Genomic DNA, 19,142 nt, shown 5'->3' on the forward strand with positions numbered 1-19,142 from the left:
CCCCCCCCCCAGCACCCACCAAATTATAATGGTAATTTTATTTTCAGCTATACAATAGCTGTGTGCGTATTCAAAAACCAGTGCTTAGTATCCGGATCCGTCCATGACATTTTGGCTTCCTGGATCCGCATCCAAGGGGCAAAATATCAACAATTATTAACCATATTAACTGTTGAAAACAGAGATATTATCAAAAATTCCCTTATCTCTGAATGGTTCATCAAGTTAAAGCATAAAAAAGGAGAAAAATAATTTGAAAATTTTTGTCGAGTAAAAAATCAGTAAATGTTCATGACCTGGATCCGGATCCGCATCAAAATTAAATGGATCCTAAGCACTGAAAAAAAAACAATTTCCAAAAAACTTCAAAGCATTTAACAGCCTCGGTGGAACATATAGATTTGGAAAACAAGCTCGGGATTCATTCACGTTTAGTTTGAACAACACTGTTTCTTGACGGCCTCCGTATTGACAGTTGGTCGGACGTTGATGGTCTCGAGGTTCGAGGCTCGGACAGTGTCGTCCTCTGTCCCGGGGGACAGGGCTGACTTCTGGGACACAATCCGGTAAATTTCTACACAAGGAGGACAAGTTAAAGACCTTTCATCGAGGACATGACGTATTTAAAAATTGTATTTAAAATAATAAGAGATAAAAAGGGAAATAAAATGAAAAAATATATTTTCAAACTTTTAAAATAATGCCTACCCAGTGTGGGGATAGTTTTAAGGATAATCAATTGGATATCAAATAACATTTTTTTGATTTCTTTATATTAATTGCCCAAATAATTTTTTCTTATTAAGAAGCTTTTCTTTAACTGTTTAGTCTACATTTACAATGAAAAATTGAATATAGGTAAAATCCACCATCCCCTCCCCATCGATTTTTTATTCTGTGTGGAACAGAACCTCCCAAATTGTACAGTAAATAACGGAATTTAAGGGTTTAACTTTTTTTTAATCAATATTGACTTTTCAGCAATTTTCATTAATATACAATTAAACATATTTTCAAGCAGAAAGCTAAAAATCGAGCATAATAAAAAACACTTGGGTGTAATTTCTGATCGTAGAAGGGATTTGAGGGCAGATTCAAATTTTAAAAACGGTCCTGACCAGTGCTTAGGATCCGAATTCGTTAGATCCGCAAGATTTTGGCTTCCTGGATCATGATCCGCAAAAAAAATGCGGATCCACGGATCCACCCCGATCCATGGGGCAAAATATCAACATAAAACTAAAAAAACTTTTACTCTATAAACCCAAATCTGAACTATTGCAAAAAAGAGATTATAAAAATTTCTGAATGGTTAATTAAGTTTTTCCAGTGCGGATCCCGGATCCGGATCCGCATGCACATCAAAATTTAATGGATTCTAAGCACTGGTCCTGGCTAGTGAATTGAATGGACGTCGCCATCAGACAGTGCGCAAATTCAATGAGAAAAATGCGCAGGCTAAGTTTGAACATCATTGCACTCTGACATATAAACATACATATGTAAACATACTTTAAGTAAGATGTTTAAATCATAAACCTACAGGGTATTTATTTTAATAAATATCCCCCCCCCCCAACTTCATACGGTTGAAGGAGGGGGAGGGAGAATAAAATATGGTTTATTTTTTTCTTTTGACACTGCCCCCCAAAAAAATAATTCACTATTTTGGGGTCAAAATTGTGCGATTAGTGGGAATCTTACTTAAATGTTGGCAAAACAAAAACTAAGTTAACTACCCTAGTACGTCACAACGAAGCGAGCACAAATCTCAAACAACGCTCAACCGATCACTCGAATTGCGTTTCACACAATTAGAAAACCCAACTGTTTTTGTCCGAAAGATAGAAAGAGAAGAATATAGCTAAAGAAGAACAAAAAAAATAATAGAAGAAAAGAAATTAATGATAAAACACCGAAAATTAAGCGATTTATGAGAATGAAATTTTTCTGGAGATATATCTATAAAATAGAGAAACATAAAAAGAAATAATACTATATTGTGAAGAAATTGTTATAAAAAGAAATGCCTGAAAAAAAAAACTAAGAAAATAGTAAACAAAATGGTTAAAAAATGTTACACATATAACAAATATATATATATTATATTCTAAAAAAAATACTAACCTGTGAGAATATTATGAAAAGCTGTCTCTACGTTGGTTGAATCCAAGGCGGAGGTCTCGATGAAACTAAAAAATATATCAAATACTGGATTAGCAAGCAAGCCTATTCGTACACTTAGAACATAACATAGAGCAGTGATGTTGCGGATTTTTTATTCATATGGAGGATTTCCAACCTTCAAAACTGATAATTTCTTATTTTATTTATTATGGCAACACTAAAACAACGAATGGAGTCAGACATCACGCCCGTCAGCACCTTCCTAGCTGAATGATACCAGGTCACCACCATTAACCGTCCCTTGGGTAATATGAGTTTTCACATAAAAATTACGTTTAATTTTCTCCATTTTACTTAAAATAACCTTTTCAACGAAACTGAAAAAAGTTGGGGGGAAGTAAACTTATTTTAAGTCACCAAGTTCTTAGCAACAAGGAAGATTTCAGGGTGTATTTTTTTTAACAATACTTGCTGATGATCTAGGGAAGAAAAAATAAAAATTGGACATCAAAAGGCAAGTTTTTTAGTCATCGATATTGATTGATTTAATTTCCTTTAAAAACCGTGAACCCAATTCAGCGAATAAAATCCGAACAACATATCTTAAGAGGAAAATAAATGATTTTCTAAGGGGGGGGNAATTACACACCCTCGGAAGATTTATTAGCGCTTACAAATGGACCGGGAGGATCAATTAAATCCTTTTTAAGTAAAAAAATGTCCAGTACCTGAGGTTGTTCTTCTCCGCGAAAGCTTTGGCTTCATCTGTAGGAACAGCGCGTAGATGCCGTAGATCTGATTTATTTCCCACCTTAACAAACATGAACAGTAGAAATCTGAAATCATGAACAGAGAATCCATCTTTTAAATTATTCATACGTACATGCATTATTACTATCAAAAGAATCACAAAAAAACTTCTAATGCAGATTTATCATGTTAACCACTGTAACTCCTTGGAGTAATCCCCCCCAAAAAATAAAAATCTGAGGTCAGTGTAGTTTTATTGTTGACTGTAATTGTCATTCTAATAAGAAGTTTTCTCAGAATTAAATATTCCGTGATAAACTATGACACAGCAGGTTACTCATGATATGTTAAACGACCACTCGACTTAAGATAAGAATACCTTTAAGCACTAAATATAAAACTGTGATTTACTATCTGAAAAAGAAAACCCCAACATGCAAATAAAAATGGCAGGGATTGATATTTTCACTAAGTTTAAATGGCGCCCGAGCCCTGTAATCTACAGGGTGTCACACGTCATATTATATAGATCGTTTATATAGCTCAAGACCAGAAAATTTATAAAGAATGAAAAATAAAAAAAATTCTATAAGGTTATTATAAAAATGTGCATGCAGAAAGTACTAGGTTTTTCAAGTATTATGTACGTATTTTGACGTTAAAGCTTCGAGATGATCCAATATAATATGGGACGCTATGTAGTAATCTCACCTTGTGTTTGCTCATTTCTATTTCTAGTCTTCTTTTAGATTTTGTGTTTAAAAAATGCGATTTTTTTGCTATAATTAGTATATTTTACTTTATACTTTTAAAAACTCGAAAAAAAATCCAACCGCCACACTTTTAATTCTCTAGTGTCTACAAAACGTACCAACATGATAACTATGTTTGCATCTGCATGATCTCTCAACTCCCTCAACCATCGTTCAACATTCTCATAGGTCAGGTGCTTAGCTATATCATACACTAACAGGGCACCAACTGCACCACGGTAATACCTAGCAAATCAACAAATCAATCAATCAAATCTATCAACTAATCAATCAATTGATAATAAATAATATCAAGGGTATGATTTGTTGAAATTATCATATTGAAGAAATATAGGCAAGTTCGTTTCGTACTTTTTACACTTTCTGAACTTCCATTCCTAGTAAATGATCTAGCTTTCAAATTTTGCTTTTAAAGTTGCCATTATTTCTTCGTGATTGAATAACACTGAACTGCCTGACTTTCTATTATTGATTTCCAACATTTTTAAAACATTTTTTAAACTTTAGCTGACTATAATCCTTTCCTGGGGTAATACGAGTTGCAACAAAAAAAAATTGGGCCCGATCGGTTTAGCCGTTTTGACGTCTACAGGATAAAAAAACAAGCCATATATATTAGATGCATGATTTCATTGACAAAATTGGTTAATTATTTAACAAATAGCGCGGACAGTCTCACATAACTACGGGAAATTAACAGTCAAATAATCTACAAGTTTAAAAACTCTAACGTTCAAGAAAACTTACGCTGAAGTGATTGCTCTGTATCTCTCTTGTCCAGCGGTATCCCAGATCTGAGCTTTTATCGTTTTCCCATCAACCTAAATATATAAATGTTTTAAAATTAATTTATGAATTTTAATTTTTTTTAAATTTTAAAATAAAGCAGTGAATTTATTCTTAGACTATTGGTATCTTCTTAAATAGCTGATAATACGTCTGTTTTCTGTTCCTCTTTTGTAGATCTTCCCATTAAAGTCCCTTGTAGGGGAAAAATGGGCCCCCCCCCCCCCCTCCAAATATTGCGCATATTGCCCAGAGCTGCAACTATCTTTCTTGCAATTTTCTTTTTCATACTATTCTATTCTTTAATTTAATATCTAAGTGCCATAAATATCAAACTAGAAAGTAAATATATTAACCTAAATATATAAATATATTTTTCCATTAACCTAAATATATAAATATATTTTGCCACTAACCTAGATATATAAATATATTGTCACATCAATCTAAATATACAATATATTCATATCAACCTTAACATATAAATATATTTTCCCATCAACCTAAATAGGTAAATATATTGTAACATCAACCTAAATATACAAATATATTCATATCAACCTAAATATACAAATATATTCATGTCAACCTAAATATACAAATATATTCATATCAACCTTAACATATAGATATATTTTCCCATCAACCTAAATATTAAATATATTTTCCCATCAACCTAAATATATAAATATATATTTTCCACTAACCTAAACATATAAATATATTTTCCCATCAACCTAATTATATAAATGTATTTTCCCATCAACCTAAATATATGAATATATTTTCCTATCAACCTAAAAATATAAATATATTTTCCCATCAACCTGGGTATATAAATATATTTTCCCATCAACCTAAGTATATAAATATATTTTCCCATCAACCTAAATATATAATAAAAATGTAACATCAACCTAAATATACAAATATATTCATAACAACCTAACCATATAAATATATTTTCCCATCAACCTAAATATATAAATATATTTTCCCATCAACCTAAACATATAGATATATTTTCCCATCAACCTAAATATATGAATATATTTTCCTATAAACCTAAAAATATAAATATATTTTTCCACTAACCTAAATACATATACAAGTATATTTACCCACTAACCTAAATATTTAAATATATAAATATTTTTCCCATCAACTTAAATATATAAATATGCTTTTAAATCAAACTAATTATATAAATATATTTTCCCATCAACCTTAAACACGTTAATATATTTTCCCATCAAACTAAACATATTCTCCCATCAGTCCAAATATATAAATTCTAAAATTTGGTATTTGCCGAGAGAACGCTTAGTCCTCCGGGTCTGTCCTAGAGTTTTAGGGTTAGGTTAGGTTTAGACTATTTCTGGGCCGAGCGCTGCGACTAGGATGGGCTAGGGGGCCTAGTACCGCGGCTAGGACAGGCTAGGGGGCCGGGCGCTGCGGCCACATGATCTATTATGTACATGTGATACACATGAGATCAAATATACAAAATGAAGTTGGATTTTAATCTTTGCTTGACTAAGCTAGCAATGAAGCATTTTATTGAACATCCGGTGAACAACAAATAATTCAAGATATTTACTTTTGCATTACAAAAAAATAATTTAAAGGCCTCTAGATTTGAAACTGAACTAATTAGAAATCTTTTAGAAAATTGTTCACTGCAAAGGGCGGTGAGTTAGGGAAATACCAGGGGTACAAAAATTTTTATTAGTTTTTTACTTTTAATCCAAAAATATGTCCCTGAAAATCATTTTATTTCCTCAATTCAAAGTAAAAACTTTGCACAGAGGTAAAAATTTTATGTTAGAAATAGCACTTTTTTAAAATGCTTGATATCCACTTCACAAGATACAGAGCTTGATCCCAGAGTTTGAGAAAAAAAATGTTGACCTTAGCTTGGAGAGAAATACTAATAATAACAAAAAATGAGAAGTTTAAAAACTTCTGGTTCAATTCTTAGAAATATGATTTATAACAAATCTGACTGGATTCAAATTACATTCACTTGACATTTCAAACTTTATGATCCATCCATATTGAATCAATTCTTAGAAGATTTTCCCTCTAGTTCACAACCCCCCCCCCCCCCCCCCCCCACCATCAAAACTACCTTTGAGCATAACGCCAACCGTTTCCATCAACACTACCTTAGAGCATAACCTCCCCTCTCCCCCAACGATACCTTGAGACATACCCCTCCCCCTCCCTTATCAACTTCGAGTATAATCCCCTCCCCTAACCTGAATAGATCTTGTGGCGAACTCTACTCCGATGGTAGATTTTGATTCCAGATTGAACTCGTTCCTTGTAAACCTGGAGAGCAGGTTGGATTTACCCACTCCGGAGTCTCCAATCAACACAACTAAACATTTAAAAATTTTAAACTTTCTAATCGAAAAATTAAGGATATTTCGAGATTTAAGAGTCTGTATGTGTAATTTCAATTGACCCTCTATGAAAAAAAATAAAATGACAATGTCTGATTTGTGATGAATATAGTGCAAGATATTGCCGCTTTTCTAGGTTTGAAAGCATTCTACTCTGACACTTCATTTACTTTTCCTGCTATAGAAATTTTGTAACCGAAAAATATTATGTTAGAACATGACATACAGCCTTAGGAACTTGTGATATATGGTTAAGAAGTTTAAGAGTAATATTAGAAACTCAAGATACAGTGTCAGGAACATATAGATAATATTAGGAAATGGGATAAAGTGATAGGAACTAGAGACATGGTAGTATACGATTTTTGGACCCCCCCCCCCTCCTATCAATTTTGTACATGGAAGTTTCTCAACTTGACCTAACCCGTGGCCGCAGCGCTCGGCCCCCTACCCCATCCTAGCCGCAGCGCTCGGCCCAGAAAGTATCTTAACCTAACCTAACCCTAAATAACAAAAAAATAAATAATAAATTTGCTGAAAAATTAATGGTCATGTACAAATTTGATAGGAGGGGGGGGGCCTGGAGGGGGTCCAAAAATCGTATACTAGGACAGACCCGGAACTAGCGACATGGTGTTAGGAACTATTGAGATTAACCCTGCTAAAATTTAGTCTCCGACAAACCGATGGCGAACACTAAGTCCAGAATTATTTACCCGACGGCACATAAAGTAGGTAAAAAAGTTTTCTGGGAAATAAATACAAACAGAAGGCACTTCTATTTTACAATCCAATATCGCAAGGAAAGCTCTGTGTGTATTTACCTTTGAATAAATAATCGTATTCATCATCCCTGGCCCCCATTTTCAGATTATCTAAACAATAAATACTTGAACATTTCAAAAAAGGTTAACTTATTATCACATTTCCAGGGCGTGTTAATCCTAGGCTTCATAATTAATCGATTATGAATTTTCATTTTAAATGTGTCACAGAATTATAGCGCAGATAATTTGGCAAACATAAAAAGTTCCGTCAAGAAATTCCACCTTTCACTAAATTGACAACCTCAAAATGGCCGAGCCTGAACGCCCATGTGACGTCATGATCCTAAACAGATCACCCAATCAGAGATCTTCATATTTCTAGCAACCAATGGAAATACAGGAATTAAATATGTTTCAACCAATCATAGAACAGATCTAGTTAAACTTCATCAGAAACCGGTTCCATGTGCAATGTACTTGGAATAGTGTCATATCAATAGAACTAATGCAAGCTCGATTAAACTAACGTTGAAGAGTAAGTTCCAAAAGAAAAAACCGAATAACAGAACTTTTTTTAGTTTAACTAATATTAAATTAAATCTTTAAAATTGGTTAATCAGCGTCCAATCGATATAGCATTCGGAGAACTAATGTCATCAGCTGATTACATCACGTGACTCACTTTACACATCATCAAAACATTGAAGAAAAAAGTGAACAAGTTTTATTTCCCGGTGATAAAGAGATATTGATTGAATTCGACAACAAAGATCCATTTTGATTCTTTGAAGCGTATTTCGAAATGATTATAAATTTTTTCAGAAAATAAATTAAAAAATTACAAACAAACAAATGAGAAATTTGAACATTGTCCAGAAGGATAAGTATACAGAGAATTAAACAATGCAGGGTTCAGTTTCACAGGACAAACTGGTGCTGTTCGATTCGTTAGGCAACCGTTCACATACTTTTATCTTCAGCCAAAATATCGTTCTCTAGAAATAATGCCATAATGTTAGTTGCCATATTAAAGTGGACCCGATCGGTTCAGCCATTTGGTATTTGCCGAGAGAACGCTTAGTCCTCCGGGTCTGTCCTAGAGTTTTAGGGTTAGGTTAGGTTTAGACTATTTCTGGGCCGAGCGCTGCGACAAAGGAGCTTTCTTTCTGACAGCCCAGCTAATATAGATATATGTGATTATGTTTACTTATGAGATATAAACATTATTAATAATTTCAATTAATCATCAGTCTTTGAATATTTATCTGTAAACCCGGGAGATATTAACTATTGAATGTTGTTAAAATACCACGTAAAAAAGTGTGAACTGTGAACGGTTATGTAGAGGATGATGAACCTGTTCTTGAAGGAAATATATCCGTTCCAGGAACAGCAGGAGAACCTAATGGAGCAGGTTTGTTCAAGGGAAGCCGGTCCAGGGAATGTGTCCCAGGGGGCATGGGGTCCAGTGTAGGGGGTCCCAGGGAGGAGTTAATATTGTTATTCGAAATCTTGTTAAATAAAACGAGTGAATTGTATAATAGGTAGTTTTAACAAGGAATTAATGTATAAAAGATAATGGTAACTAATCATGTTTTCTGTAAGGGTTTTCAAACTTCCAACCGGTTTTTTTCCAAGCTAACATTGTAACTTTAAGAACCAAAATGCGAGACATTTTTAAACAAAAATAACTGTGGGGAAAAAAAACGTCTATAATTATTTACATTTCTCAATATAATTATTTGTGAATTTCTTAAAATCAATACTATTATTTTTCAGGAGACCTAGAATTTAATACATTAGATGAACCTATTAGTCAAACAATCAGGAAATTTAATCTTAACATATTTAATTGTTTGATTCATGTCCCACACACACCACCCACTCTAGGTGTGCTTAGTATCCAGATCGTATCAAATCCGCAACAGTGATTTTAGCTCCATGAAATCGGATCTGCAAAATCATGCGGATCCACGGATCAAGATCAAATCAACTAAAACATCGAAACAAGTACTTATCGGTCTAAAAACACACATTTTGACTGTTAACTAATGAGCTAGATATCATTAAAACACAGCAATATCAAAAGGATTAGGATCCGCATCAAAATGAAATAAATCCTAAGCATTGCTGGAAAAAAGGCCTATGCAGTAAACATGAAAAAATATTTTTCTTTAATTTCTCGAAAGCATCTCTTTCCCAAATAAAATCGCATTATTTTTTATTATTTTTTTTACATTACAAATCAAGAAAGATTTCAGATACATCCTAATTATCAAATAAACATCAGAAACCCCTTTCTCCCTTCGTCATCCTTACCGGTCAGCTTCTTTAAATAATAAATATGTCAAGAATTTGAAAATTAGGCGAGATTTATCTGCCGTAGGATCCAAGTTTTTCCACGTTTTATATCCAGGTATGAGACATTTTTATATCCAGGTATTAGATAGTTTATATCCAGGTATGAGACATTTTCATATCCAGGTATTAGATAGTTTTATATACAGGTATTTGACAGTTATAAATTCAGGTATTAGATAGCTTTATAGCCAGGTATGAGACGTTTTCATATCCAGGTATAAGATAGCTATCCAGGTACTAGACTTTTTTATATCCAGGTATTAGATAGTTTTATATCCAGGTATTAGATAATTTTATATTCAGGTATTAGATAGTTTTAAATCCAGGTATAAGATAATTTTATATCCAGGTATAAGATAGCTATCCAGGTAATAGATAGCTATCCAGGTATTAGATAGTTTTATATCCAGGTATTAGATAGTTTTATATCCAGGTATTAGATAGTTTTACATCCAGGTATCCGACAGATTTATATCCAGGTATTAGTCAATTTATTTCCAGGATTTAAACATATTTTTTGCGAACTATTTTTTGTTCTTTGAGATTGTTGTCATTTTTCAAGCATTGAAGCATTTTTGAAGTTTTTGTTGGAATTAATAGTTTATTGACGAATCAGTATAAAAACAATAACATCTGTTGCTTAAAGTATAATTATCATTACAGGAGTTGAACAAATGTTCACTTACACGAAGAAAAAGAGGTGTATATTTTTTTTTGGGGGGGGGGGGTTATTTAAAGATCTGGGCAGAAAAATTTAAAATTGGACATCTAAAGGCTAATGTTTTCTTTCTTTTTCTTACTTTTTACCCATACATGCCTAAATTTTTTGGGGGTAAATTATAAAGAGGGGTGGAGTGATTTTTAAAGAAAATACACACCTCTGAAAAAGGACATATTTACAAATCTCTGATATTTACTGTATCCTAATAAAAGTAGAATTATGGAGAGAAAGATTGTTGGTTGTTTTCTCAAGTTCACTTGAACTCACATAGATTGTAAACAAGGTTCGGTCTTATGCAGATTAGGAGGACCTGGCCTGATATTTGTTTACAATAAAACTAGATATAAAATCTTAACAACCCCTTTCCTTAGTTCTATAACTCATTTATCGGTCCTTATTTATTTTGTTTAAGTTGAGAAGAAAAGTTTATTAAAAGAATGGGATCTCTGGGGGCCTCTCATCCTTTGTACCTTCATGGCGACAGTGCTACAGGTATAGTCTTCGCCCTTGACATCCGGTTTGTGTTTACATTACCGCCCAGAGACAGTACACTGCAGTACAAAAGATGCGTACACCTCTGAAATAACTTTCCTTGCATTATAACTTTGCACCTCATTAATATTCAGAATTTTTTTTTCAAATGTTTGTCTTGTGTATGTTTTCATAAAAGATAGAATTTTGTCAACTTCCCTTAATGTTCCTGCAGCATAAACTTAAAGTCACATTAATAGAGAAACCACATTAATAGAGAAACCACATTAATAGAGAAACCACATTAATAGAGAAACCACATTAATAGAGAAATCACACACAAAAATCTGATTAAACGATATTTTAATCATCTTCGACCTGTGTAAGGTAAAAATGGTTAAAAGGTACCGTTGTCAATCTGACAGAATTTTTTTTTAATTACCTCAAACGAATTTTTTTTAATGTTAGAAATCCGCAAAATTTTTAATTGTTATTATTTCAATATTAACAAAAGGCTTGCAGAAAGATTAAGATTAATACCAGAAAGATGTATTTTTAGTAGTAATAAATGTCAGAAATTTTATATTTTGATAAACAGGGGCATGATACTGATGGAGGGGGAGGCGGGGATGGTGGACCTGAATTTGCAGAGGTAATAGATATTAATAAACCTACTTAATCCTTTTTTATTCAATAATTGAATTCTAACTACATTTGATGTAAAACCATAAAATGTCTGATACGTCGAACGGACTATTTAATATGATCTTCGGAATAAGGACACTAAATAAACTTTTTTCGCTCATAGATTTCCCAGAATAGTTAAACTTTTTGTCGATATTAATTGAAATCGAATAATTTTATTAAATTTACCAAATCCTATATTTTTTTAGCCCCGCAGTCCGAACATCCGATCATTGTGATTTTAATTTCATTATGATCGGATAACAATTAAGCCTGTGAGAGAAAAAAGTGTTAGGTTTTTACTAAACCCTCTAGATATCCCAGAATATTCTTAAACTTTTTGTCGATAAAGAAATTATAAAAATATTTTCGTGAAATTTTCGCATTTTCGCGAAAACAAATTTCGCAAAAATTCGCTTCGTTTTCGCTTCATTTAATTTCGCGAAAAAAATGCGAAATTTCGCGAAAAAGTTTGCGAAATGCGACCGAAAATTTTCGCATTTTTTTCGCGAAACGTTTTGTTCGCTAGAAACCCTAGTTCAGACTTCAGATGTTAACTATCTTTACTGGTTAGACGTTCTAGTTGTTATGTTTGTTCCTTATGTTCTATATTCAGTGTTCAGATGTTCAATGTAAATAATGTTTAGGTGTTTGTGATAGTGTGGGTTGGATCTCTGATAGTAACTTTAAACACTAAGCTGGTTGGAGGGAATATTTCATTCTTCCAGAGTGTTTGCGTACTTGGTAAGAATCCGTTTTTAACCCCACCCCCCACCCCCCTCCTACAATACATTCTTGAAGATTTTAAAGGAAAAATAAAAAAATAGATGACAAATGGGACTCTTTGTTTTAAATAAATATATAAAATATGATAAATCAAGGGAAATAATTTTTATATTTTTCCACTTGTTCTAGTTTTTTTCTAAGCATTTTCACCAAGAAAAAAAATCCCTATTTCTTATTCAGGACAATATTTGCTAGCTTTGGCTAAACCAAACAAAATAAAAATTTGTCTTTTTCAACTCTAATTTTTAAGGATACTGTTTGTTACCGCTGGCGATATCGCTGTTTGTTTGCCGGATAGTTCTGTTGATATCAGACGGAACTGCAGTTTTAATTGTTCGCTCCATCGCCGTTCTCTTAGGTAATTATTTTAAACCCTTATCAGGGAAGTACGTAGGTATAAGTCTGGAGGGCAGATAGATAGGTAGGTAAGTAAGTAGGTGGTTAGGTGGGTTGGTAGGTAGGTAGGTGGGTAGGAAGGAACATTAAAAAATGTCCTACTAATCTACAGGGGGTACCTCCAACGAGGTTATAGGGTATACGCTAATACTTTACTAATTTTATAGGCCATAAACTATACTGAGAGCGTACTGCATATTTGTTGTTTTTTTTAATTTAATTCTGGCCTAACCTACAGTATATCAATATTAGTAAACAGTTGTAAGTGTACAGTACAGCTAACTGAGCACACAGGTAGAGAACTTTCATCCCTCCTCGGTACCTCTAACCATCGCTGGTTGTTATGAATTAAAGACCCTTTTGTGAGCGGATGATACATATTTAATTGATTAACAATTCACAAAACGAAAAAAAATATTTCATGTTTTAAAAAAAAGTAAATAAAAAAATAAAAAGTATGGAAAATAGATTGAGAATTTAGAAAAGAACAAGGGGGGGGCGTACAACAGCATATTTAGTAGAAGAAGAAAATCTGACGCGGAAAGGGAGAAAACTGTTTAATTTAAGAATGCCGTCTTAATATCTTTTTTTCCCTTCCGGCACTCTAAAGCAATTAAAATCAGTTCACCGTTCTTAAACAGACTTCTCAAATTTTTTTTGTGAGCATAATTAAAGTTTTTTTCTCATTCCACTTCCACTCTTTAAGTTTTGAGATTTCCCCATGTTGGTTATCGAACTAAAACTGAGACAATATTTGCATTTATTGTATCGCGCCCATCTTCTTTTTCAACTTTTAATGGTGGCTTTATCTGTGAGCATCTTCTCTTTGAACAGTATAAAATAAAATTAAAAAATTTGTGGATTTCATAATATTTTTTCGCGCATTTTAAAAATTTTACAAAATTGAATAATTTAAGATAAAAATATTTTTAGATTACATATTTAAAGACTGATTGGTCATAAACCTTTCCTGGGGCCACGTGAGGTCCCACACAAAATTTGGTTCAGCTTTTTTGACGTTTATTGGATACAAACAAACAGACATACAAACAGACAGACAAGCCAAATTTATATATAGATTATATTAGATCAACATATCTTCTATCTCTGCCAGTTTTTATATTCTAAGAGGCGGGAAACCATTTTAAAAAGCTCATAAGACGCTTAGCGGCTCAACCGTTTTTTGTGTTTATTGATAATTTAAAACCCTCTCAATATTCCCAAGGTTATGTCGTTATCAACTTTTCAACTGACCTGTATCATCAAGTATGAATAAAATAAGCATGTTAATAAGTTTAAAAATGGATGATTTTATTATGGCGTTTCTTTATAAATGTCACTTGTGAATAGTGGTGAAGGTATATATCAGAATTAAACACTTCCCAAACTAGAAAATTTAAATTTAAATCAGCTTTCACTTTAGTGATCATATAAAATTTAAATGAATCGGGCCTAATCCTCTAAAAAGGATCATTTGAAACAGTTCAACAAAGAATTTTTTTTGTAACATTTTGTTTTTCATTTCAACGTTAGAAAATCTATTTTTTATTTATTTAGGATTTATTTGGTCAACCTATGCTTCTATGAAGTTCCTAGGAGATTGCAGTCCAACAAACAAAAAGGTTGTTTTAAAAATCAATAATATTTAACAAAGGGTCTATATTTTTAAGATCCCCCCCCCCCATCTAGGGATAAAATGCCAAAATCTAAGCTATTTCTATAGTAACATTGTATTGTAATGTAATTGCTTGATATTTAATGTTCAGAAAAGCAAAAATAAGTTTTTACAAATAATACAGTAATATTAATGTTAAGCTTTAAGGTATAAACAATGTTTAACCACAGTGATAACCAGAAAACTCTGGACTAGGAAGACGACTTTTAAACTCAAGATATGATTTTAAATACTCAAATAAGAATGAGACACAGTAATTGTGCAGTGTAAATATACCCATTTTATTTAATTAGTGGTTTAATAAATGTCTAGTAAAACTTTTTGCTTAATAACAACATCGAATGCACTTAAGTGTTGCTAAAAAGTCGTCTTCCTTCCTATTTCGGAGTTTTCTGGTTATCACTGTATGGTTTTATTTCTAATTAAAAAATTACGTAGTTAATAAAAATATTAATATTTATTATTTACAGTTGATGTCAATGTATCCGATGCTGTTGTTCTACATTGTTATTGCTTGGATGGTGATATCACATTCAAACTAAGCTAACAACATCATAACAACATCAGGACAACAACAAAATTGGCAAAATATCAACCGCATTTTTACCCACCGCAAACTGTTGCTATCACCTCAAAATTTGTTTATTACTTTTTTGAATACTTGATTTTTGCCAAATATCTTCCAATAAAAGTAGTTAACACGTTTAAATGTTTTTAGGGACCCCATGGATTTGATCTGGTGGGGGGCTTATCAGGGAAGTACGGAATTATAAAGTTTTATATCCAGGTATTAGATAGTTTTATATCCAGGTATTAGATAGTTTTATATCCAGGTATTAGATAGTTTTATATCCAGGTATTAGATAGCTATCTAGGTATTAGACTGTTTTATATCTAGGTATTAGACTGTTTTATATCTAGGTATTAGAAATAAAGGCAACTTATTACAACACCAAATGTTTTTGATTTATTTTGATTTATTTTCAGTCCAATCCCGGAAGATGTTTATTTTCCTACTTTTCTATGATATTAGGGGCGTTTTCAAGTTTGTTTGTGATTTGTCAGTGTACTGCACGTTGTGATAATTATTACCTGTTTTGTAAATAAAGAATACTATTTTCAGTTTCCAATTTCTAAGGTCTAGTTGGATAACGTTTTCTTTTCTTTCTCTCTCCATCTAGTCATTTTAAGAAGACTGAAGCCGTAATTTCAAGTGATCCTCCGTTTATTGAGTGACGGGTCCGATTCACAACCGTAAACCTTCCCCCCCCCCTCTAGGAGCTCCAAGGGGTGTCAGATTCACAACCGTACACTTTAAACCTTTGTCTGATATTCATGTTAAAAATTGAGTTCTGGGGAACTCTGGTGTTACAGAAAAAAAATTCGAGGGGGAGACAAATTTGCGCGAAGTGAAAAAAAATTTCCCCTTCCCCCCTAAGAGTTCCAAAGGGGTGGGGGGAAATTCAAAACATTTGGCTTCTCGGATATCAGGCATAAGTATAAAATACTTTAATGGTACACATACAGTCCAATTACCTGGCAAGTACTACTTTTAAAAAAACTAGCGGAAAAAAATATGTTTCTAAAAAATCGGCATTTTATTATTTTTTTTTTTTTTGTATTTAATCTTGATAAAGTAAAACGCATATTTGAAACTGAACAAAAACTCAAATTAATTAAATTCTATGAGATGAAAAAAAGGTCCAGAAAATAATTATGACTTGTAAAAGTTTATGTTGTGCAAAAAAGTATGAGTACACTTGTAATCTATATATTAAAGCATTTAGTTCATTTATATATGTGTGATAACTCTGAGTCTAGGAGATTCTCAGAAGCATATGACCAGGGAAAGGTTTAAAGGGTCAAGTTTGGAATCTGACTTGTCAAATGTACAAATAGATGGTTTAAATTATTCATCCCCGTTCCTCTCCTAGGAGAATAAAGAAACAGGGAAGAAGGGAAGTTTATTTAAATCATTAAATAGGCCATTAAATGATTATATATCGGCAGGGTGTCCCATGAAACATGATAGGTGGTGAAAAGTTTTAATGTCTTCTTCCATAGTGTGTTAAGTTGTTTAATCAGGGGGCGGAAACGTCATGTGTGTGTGTCTGTACCAAAAGAGTGTGTGTCAGTTTACCGAACCGAAGGTGTGTACTGTAGGTTTATACAGTACGTAAGAATCTCGGTATTTGTACAGTCTAGGAGGAGGGAGGGAAGGCCAAGCAGCCATGAACCCCGTGGAAAAGTCTCCGAAACCCTGCAGAAACAGTCTCCGAACCCCGTGGAAAATCTCCGAACCCTGTAAGGAGCAAAAAATGTGTTATTCTGGGGGAAATCGCATGATTTTTGAATTTTTTTCAACATATGGCACAGGATCAAACAAAAGTATTACTAATAAATGCAATTTTGATCTTATTCACGGCCCTAGTATATGTTTATTTTGTATTCCTGTTTTAAGCTTAAACTTTAAAATGGACCTACGCAACAACGCACAATGTTTTTAGTATTTCAATGATATTTTTCATGAAAATGCAATAACATGTTTTAACGTAGTCCACCACTTTTTTAATTCCCGTCATCAAAGGGCAGTTTTACTCCATAATATCATTTTTTACTGTCTCCCCTTTAAAAGTGACCTACGCTGTAATTATTANAACCAAAGATTTTTCAGATCCAGGAGGGGGATAGAGCCCCCGTAGCCCCCCCCCATGTATACTACTATTAAACTTAATTTTCTATTTTAACCAATGACCTTTTAATTCAAAACAGGAAATAAAAGGTAACAAACATAATTCTATGAATAGTGTCATACTTGAGATCCACCTTTTTTACGGGAAAACAAAATTTGGAGAAAAAGACAATTAAAACAATAATGAAAATTATTTCTTTAACTTGATTATTATATTTATTGAGTCCATATGTCGAGAAGATTGGAAAATTATTGCTAATTTACAAGTAATATTTATATTTGATAACGTTTTTTTCAAAAAACCTCCTCCACGGGGTTCGGAGACTCTCCACGGGGTTCGGAGACCATTCCACAGGGTTCGGAGATTTTCCACGGGGTTCATGGCTTCTTGGCCTTCCCTCCCTACTAGGAGAGTACATTTGTTTATTGTTAATTGTTTACTTAGAAATAAGTTTATATTTAAGTCAACACTATAAAGCCAAATTGTCATGCAAAGAATATAATTTGATTAAAGTTTTCAATAAACTACTCGATATTCAAGTTTAATTATAATCGACGACATTGTTCTACAATTTCCTTGACTGTAGTCATGTTGTGTGTCTGTACCAGAAGAGTGTGTGTTAGTTTAAAGTACTGGTCTGCAAAGCAGTGCGCATGACTTTCTCATGCCAGACCAGCGCCATTTCCTTTGCTTTTATTCCTATTCCCTGGTTTAAACCCAAAGAGAATAATATCAAATTTTTTAATGGCAGCCATATTATAATAAAATTGATTTCAAAGTAAAATATATTTTAGTAAAAGATTTTTTGAAATAATTAAACTTCAAAAAGTCTATAATATCTAATTCAGTATATGGAAGAAGACATTCAAAACTATTCAACTGTCATGTTTCGTGGGACACTCTGTATGCGGAGCATGAGGCAGAAGACTTAATTTACCATCGGGATCGGTATATATGAGTTTAAGGTCGTCTTCACAGTCTCATCTTTTTAGTAATCCTGTTTTTTAAACTACATAAACAACGAAAGAAAGTTTAGTTAACAGTTTAATTATGAGTAAATAAATAATTTATTTCTATCAAATAACAATTCAAAGCCAACTTGTGTTACATAAAAAAGATTTAAAATTAAGCTTTATTCAAAGCAATTATTGCTCCGATCTTCAACAAACGTGTGAGCATCCAGAAAAGTAGCTTCTAGTTTTGGATTATACAGAAAGAGAAGTATCCAATAAAAGCTTCTAATCTAGGTAGCATCCAGAAATAAAATCATAAAAGCAACAATTTAAAAAGCTTTTATAAGTCTATGGAGCATCTGACAAAAGTTTCTAATCGTGCAGAAATTGAGTTTTTGTTTTAGGAGCATCCAGTAAAAAAGCATTTAGTCTTGGGAGCAGCCAGCAAAAGAGCTTTGTTCGCCTAATCCCTCAGCACTCAATGCTCCATAGCCGCCATCAACCTTTTATACAATAGTAGGCGATTATATTATTACATTAACGACGACTTTTAATTTTGATTTATATCACACAGCATGGATACACAATACACAGAAACATAGAAGTCAAAGAGAATCTGTTGATTAATAAAACCTCTCTTTGATTACCTGCAAACTTGTAATTTGAAAAAGCTTTTTGAATTAAGTAAATAAAAAAGTCGTTTATTGTATTGATATGACCGCCTACAGCTGTATGTGTTTCTAATATGGGTTCAGCTGATTTGACAGAAATTTTGCACACAGCTTAATGTT

General features: G+C 32.7%; 2 protein-coding genes across 5 annotated transcripts in view; one reads left to right on the forward strand and one right to left on the reverse strand.

The window, feature by feature from the left end:
• Positions 1–7,772, reverse strand: part of LOC111704613 (ras-related protein Rab-11B) — a 10,816-nt gene extending 3,044 nt beyond the window's left edge. The window contains exons 1-7 of one of the 3 annotated variants that reach the window (XM_023476902.1): positions 7,669–7,772; positions 6,698–6,819; positions 4,398–4,471; positions 3,749–3,875; positions 2,856–2,938; positions 2,128–2,192; positions 297–574 (exon numbers count right to left, since the gene is read on the reverse strand). In XM_023476902.1, coding sequence (XP_023332670.1) covers positions 432–574; positions 2,128–2,192; positions 2,856–2,938; positions 3,749–3,875; positions 4,398–4,471; positions 6,698–6,819; positions 7,669–7,708 — 654 coding nt within the window. In that variant the 5' untranslated portion in view covers positions 7,709–7,772 and the 3' untranslated portion in view covers positions 297–431. Of the gene's footprint in view, positions 1–296; positions 575–2,127; positions 2,193–2,855; positions 2,939–3,748; positions 3,876–4,397; positions 4,472–6,697; positions 6,820–7,668 lie in introns of those variants that run through there. The other 2 variants (XR_002765859.1, XM_023476903.1) reach the window with 2 other exon arrangements.
• Positions 7,773–8,401: 629 nt separating this feature from the next.
• Positions 8,402–15,830, forward strand: LOC111704610 (protein YIPF6). Of its 2 annotated transcripts, XR_002765858.1 has the most exons (11): positions 8,402–8,563; positions 8,957–9,025; positions 9,391–9,439; positions 9,978–10,027; positions 11,106–11,185; positions 11,763–11,816; positions 12,496–12,592; positions 12,885–12,992; positions 14,588–14,652; positions 15,176–15,396; positions 15,693–15,830. XR_002765858.1 is itself a non-coding variant. In XM_023476899.1 (10 exons), exons 1-10 carry the CDS (start codon positions 8,515–8,517, stop codon positions 15,245–15,247), a joined length of 693 nt encoding a protein of 230 aa, XP_023332667.1. In that variant the 5' UTR covers positions 8,402–8,514; the 3' UTR covers positions 15,248–15,414. The 2 variants fall into 2 exon arrangements, 1 of the variants encoding a protein (XP_023332667.1); XM_023476899.1 differs by lacking the exon at positions 15,693–15,830 and having other exon boundaries at positions 15,176–15,414.
• Positions 15,831–19,142: the final 3,312 nt, after the last annotated feature.

The sequence above is a fragment of the Eurytemora carolleeae genome, unplaced genomic scaffold (genome assembly GCF_000591075.1).
Source record: "Eurytemora carolleeae unplaced genomic scaffold, Eaff_2.0 scaffold602, whole genome shotgun sequence".
Taxonomy (NCBI): domain Eukaryota; kingdom Metazoa; phylum Arthropoda; class Copepoda; order Calanoida; family Temoridae; genus Eurytemora; species Eurytemora carolleeae.

Excerpts from the sequence above, each read along its gene's own strand:
- LOC111704610 (XM_023476899.1), top strand. The coding sequence starts at position 8,515 with ATGCAGGGTTCAGTTTCACAGGACAAACTGGTGCTGTTCGATTCGTTA. Across the intron at positions 8,564-8,956 it reads GGTGCTGTTCGATTCGTTAG|AGGATGATGAACCTGTTCTT; the intron begins GCAACCGTTCAC and ends ACGGTTATGTAG. Across the intron at positions 9,440-9,977 it reads CCTATTAGTCAAACAATCAG|GCGAGATTTATCTGCCGTAG; the intron begins GAAATTTAATCT and ends TTTGAAAATTAG.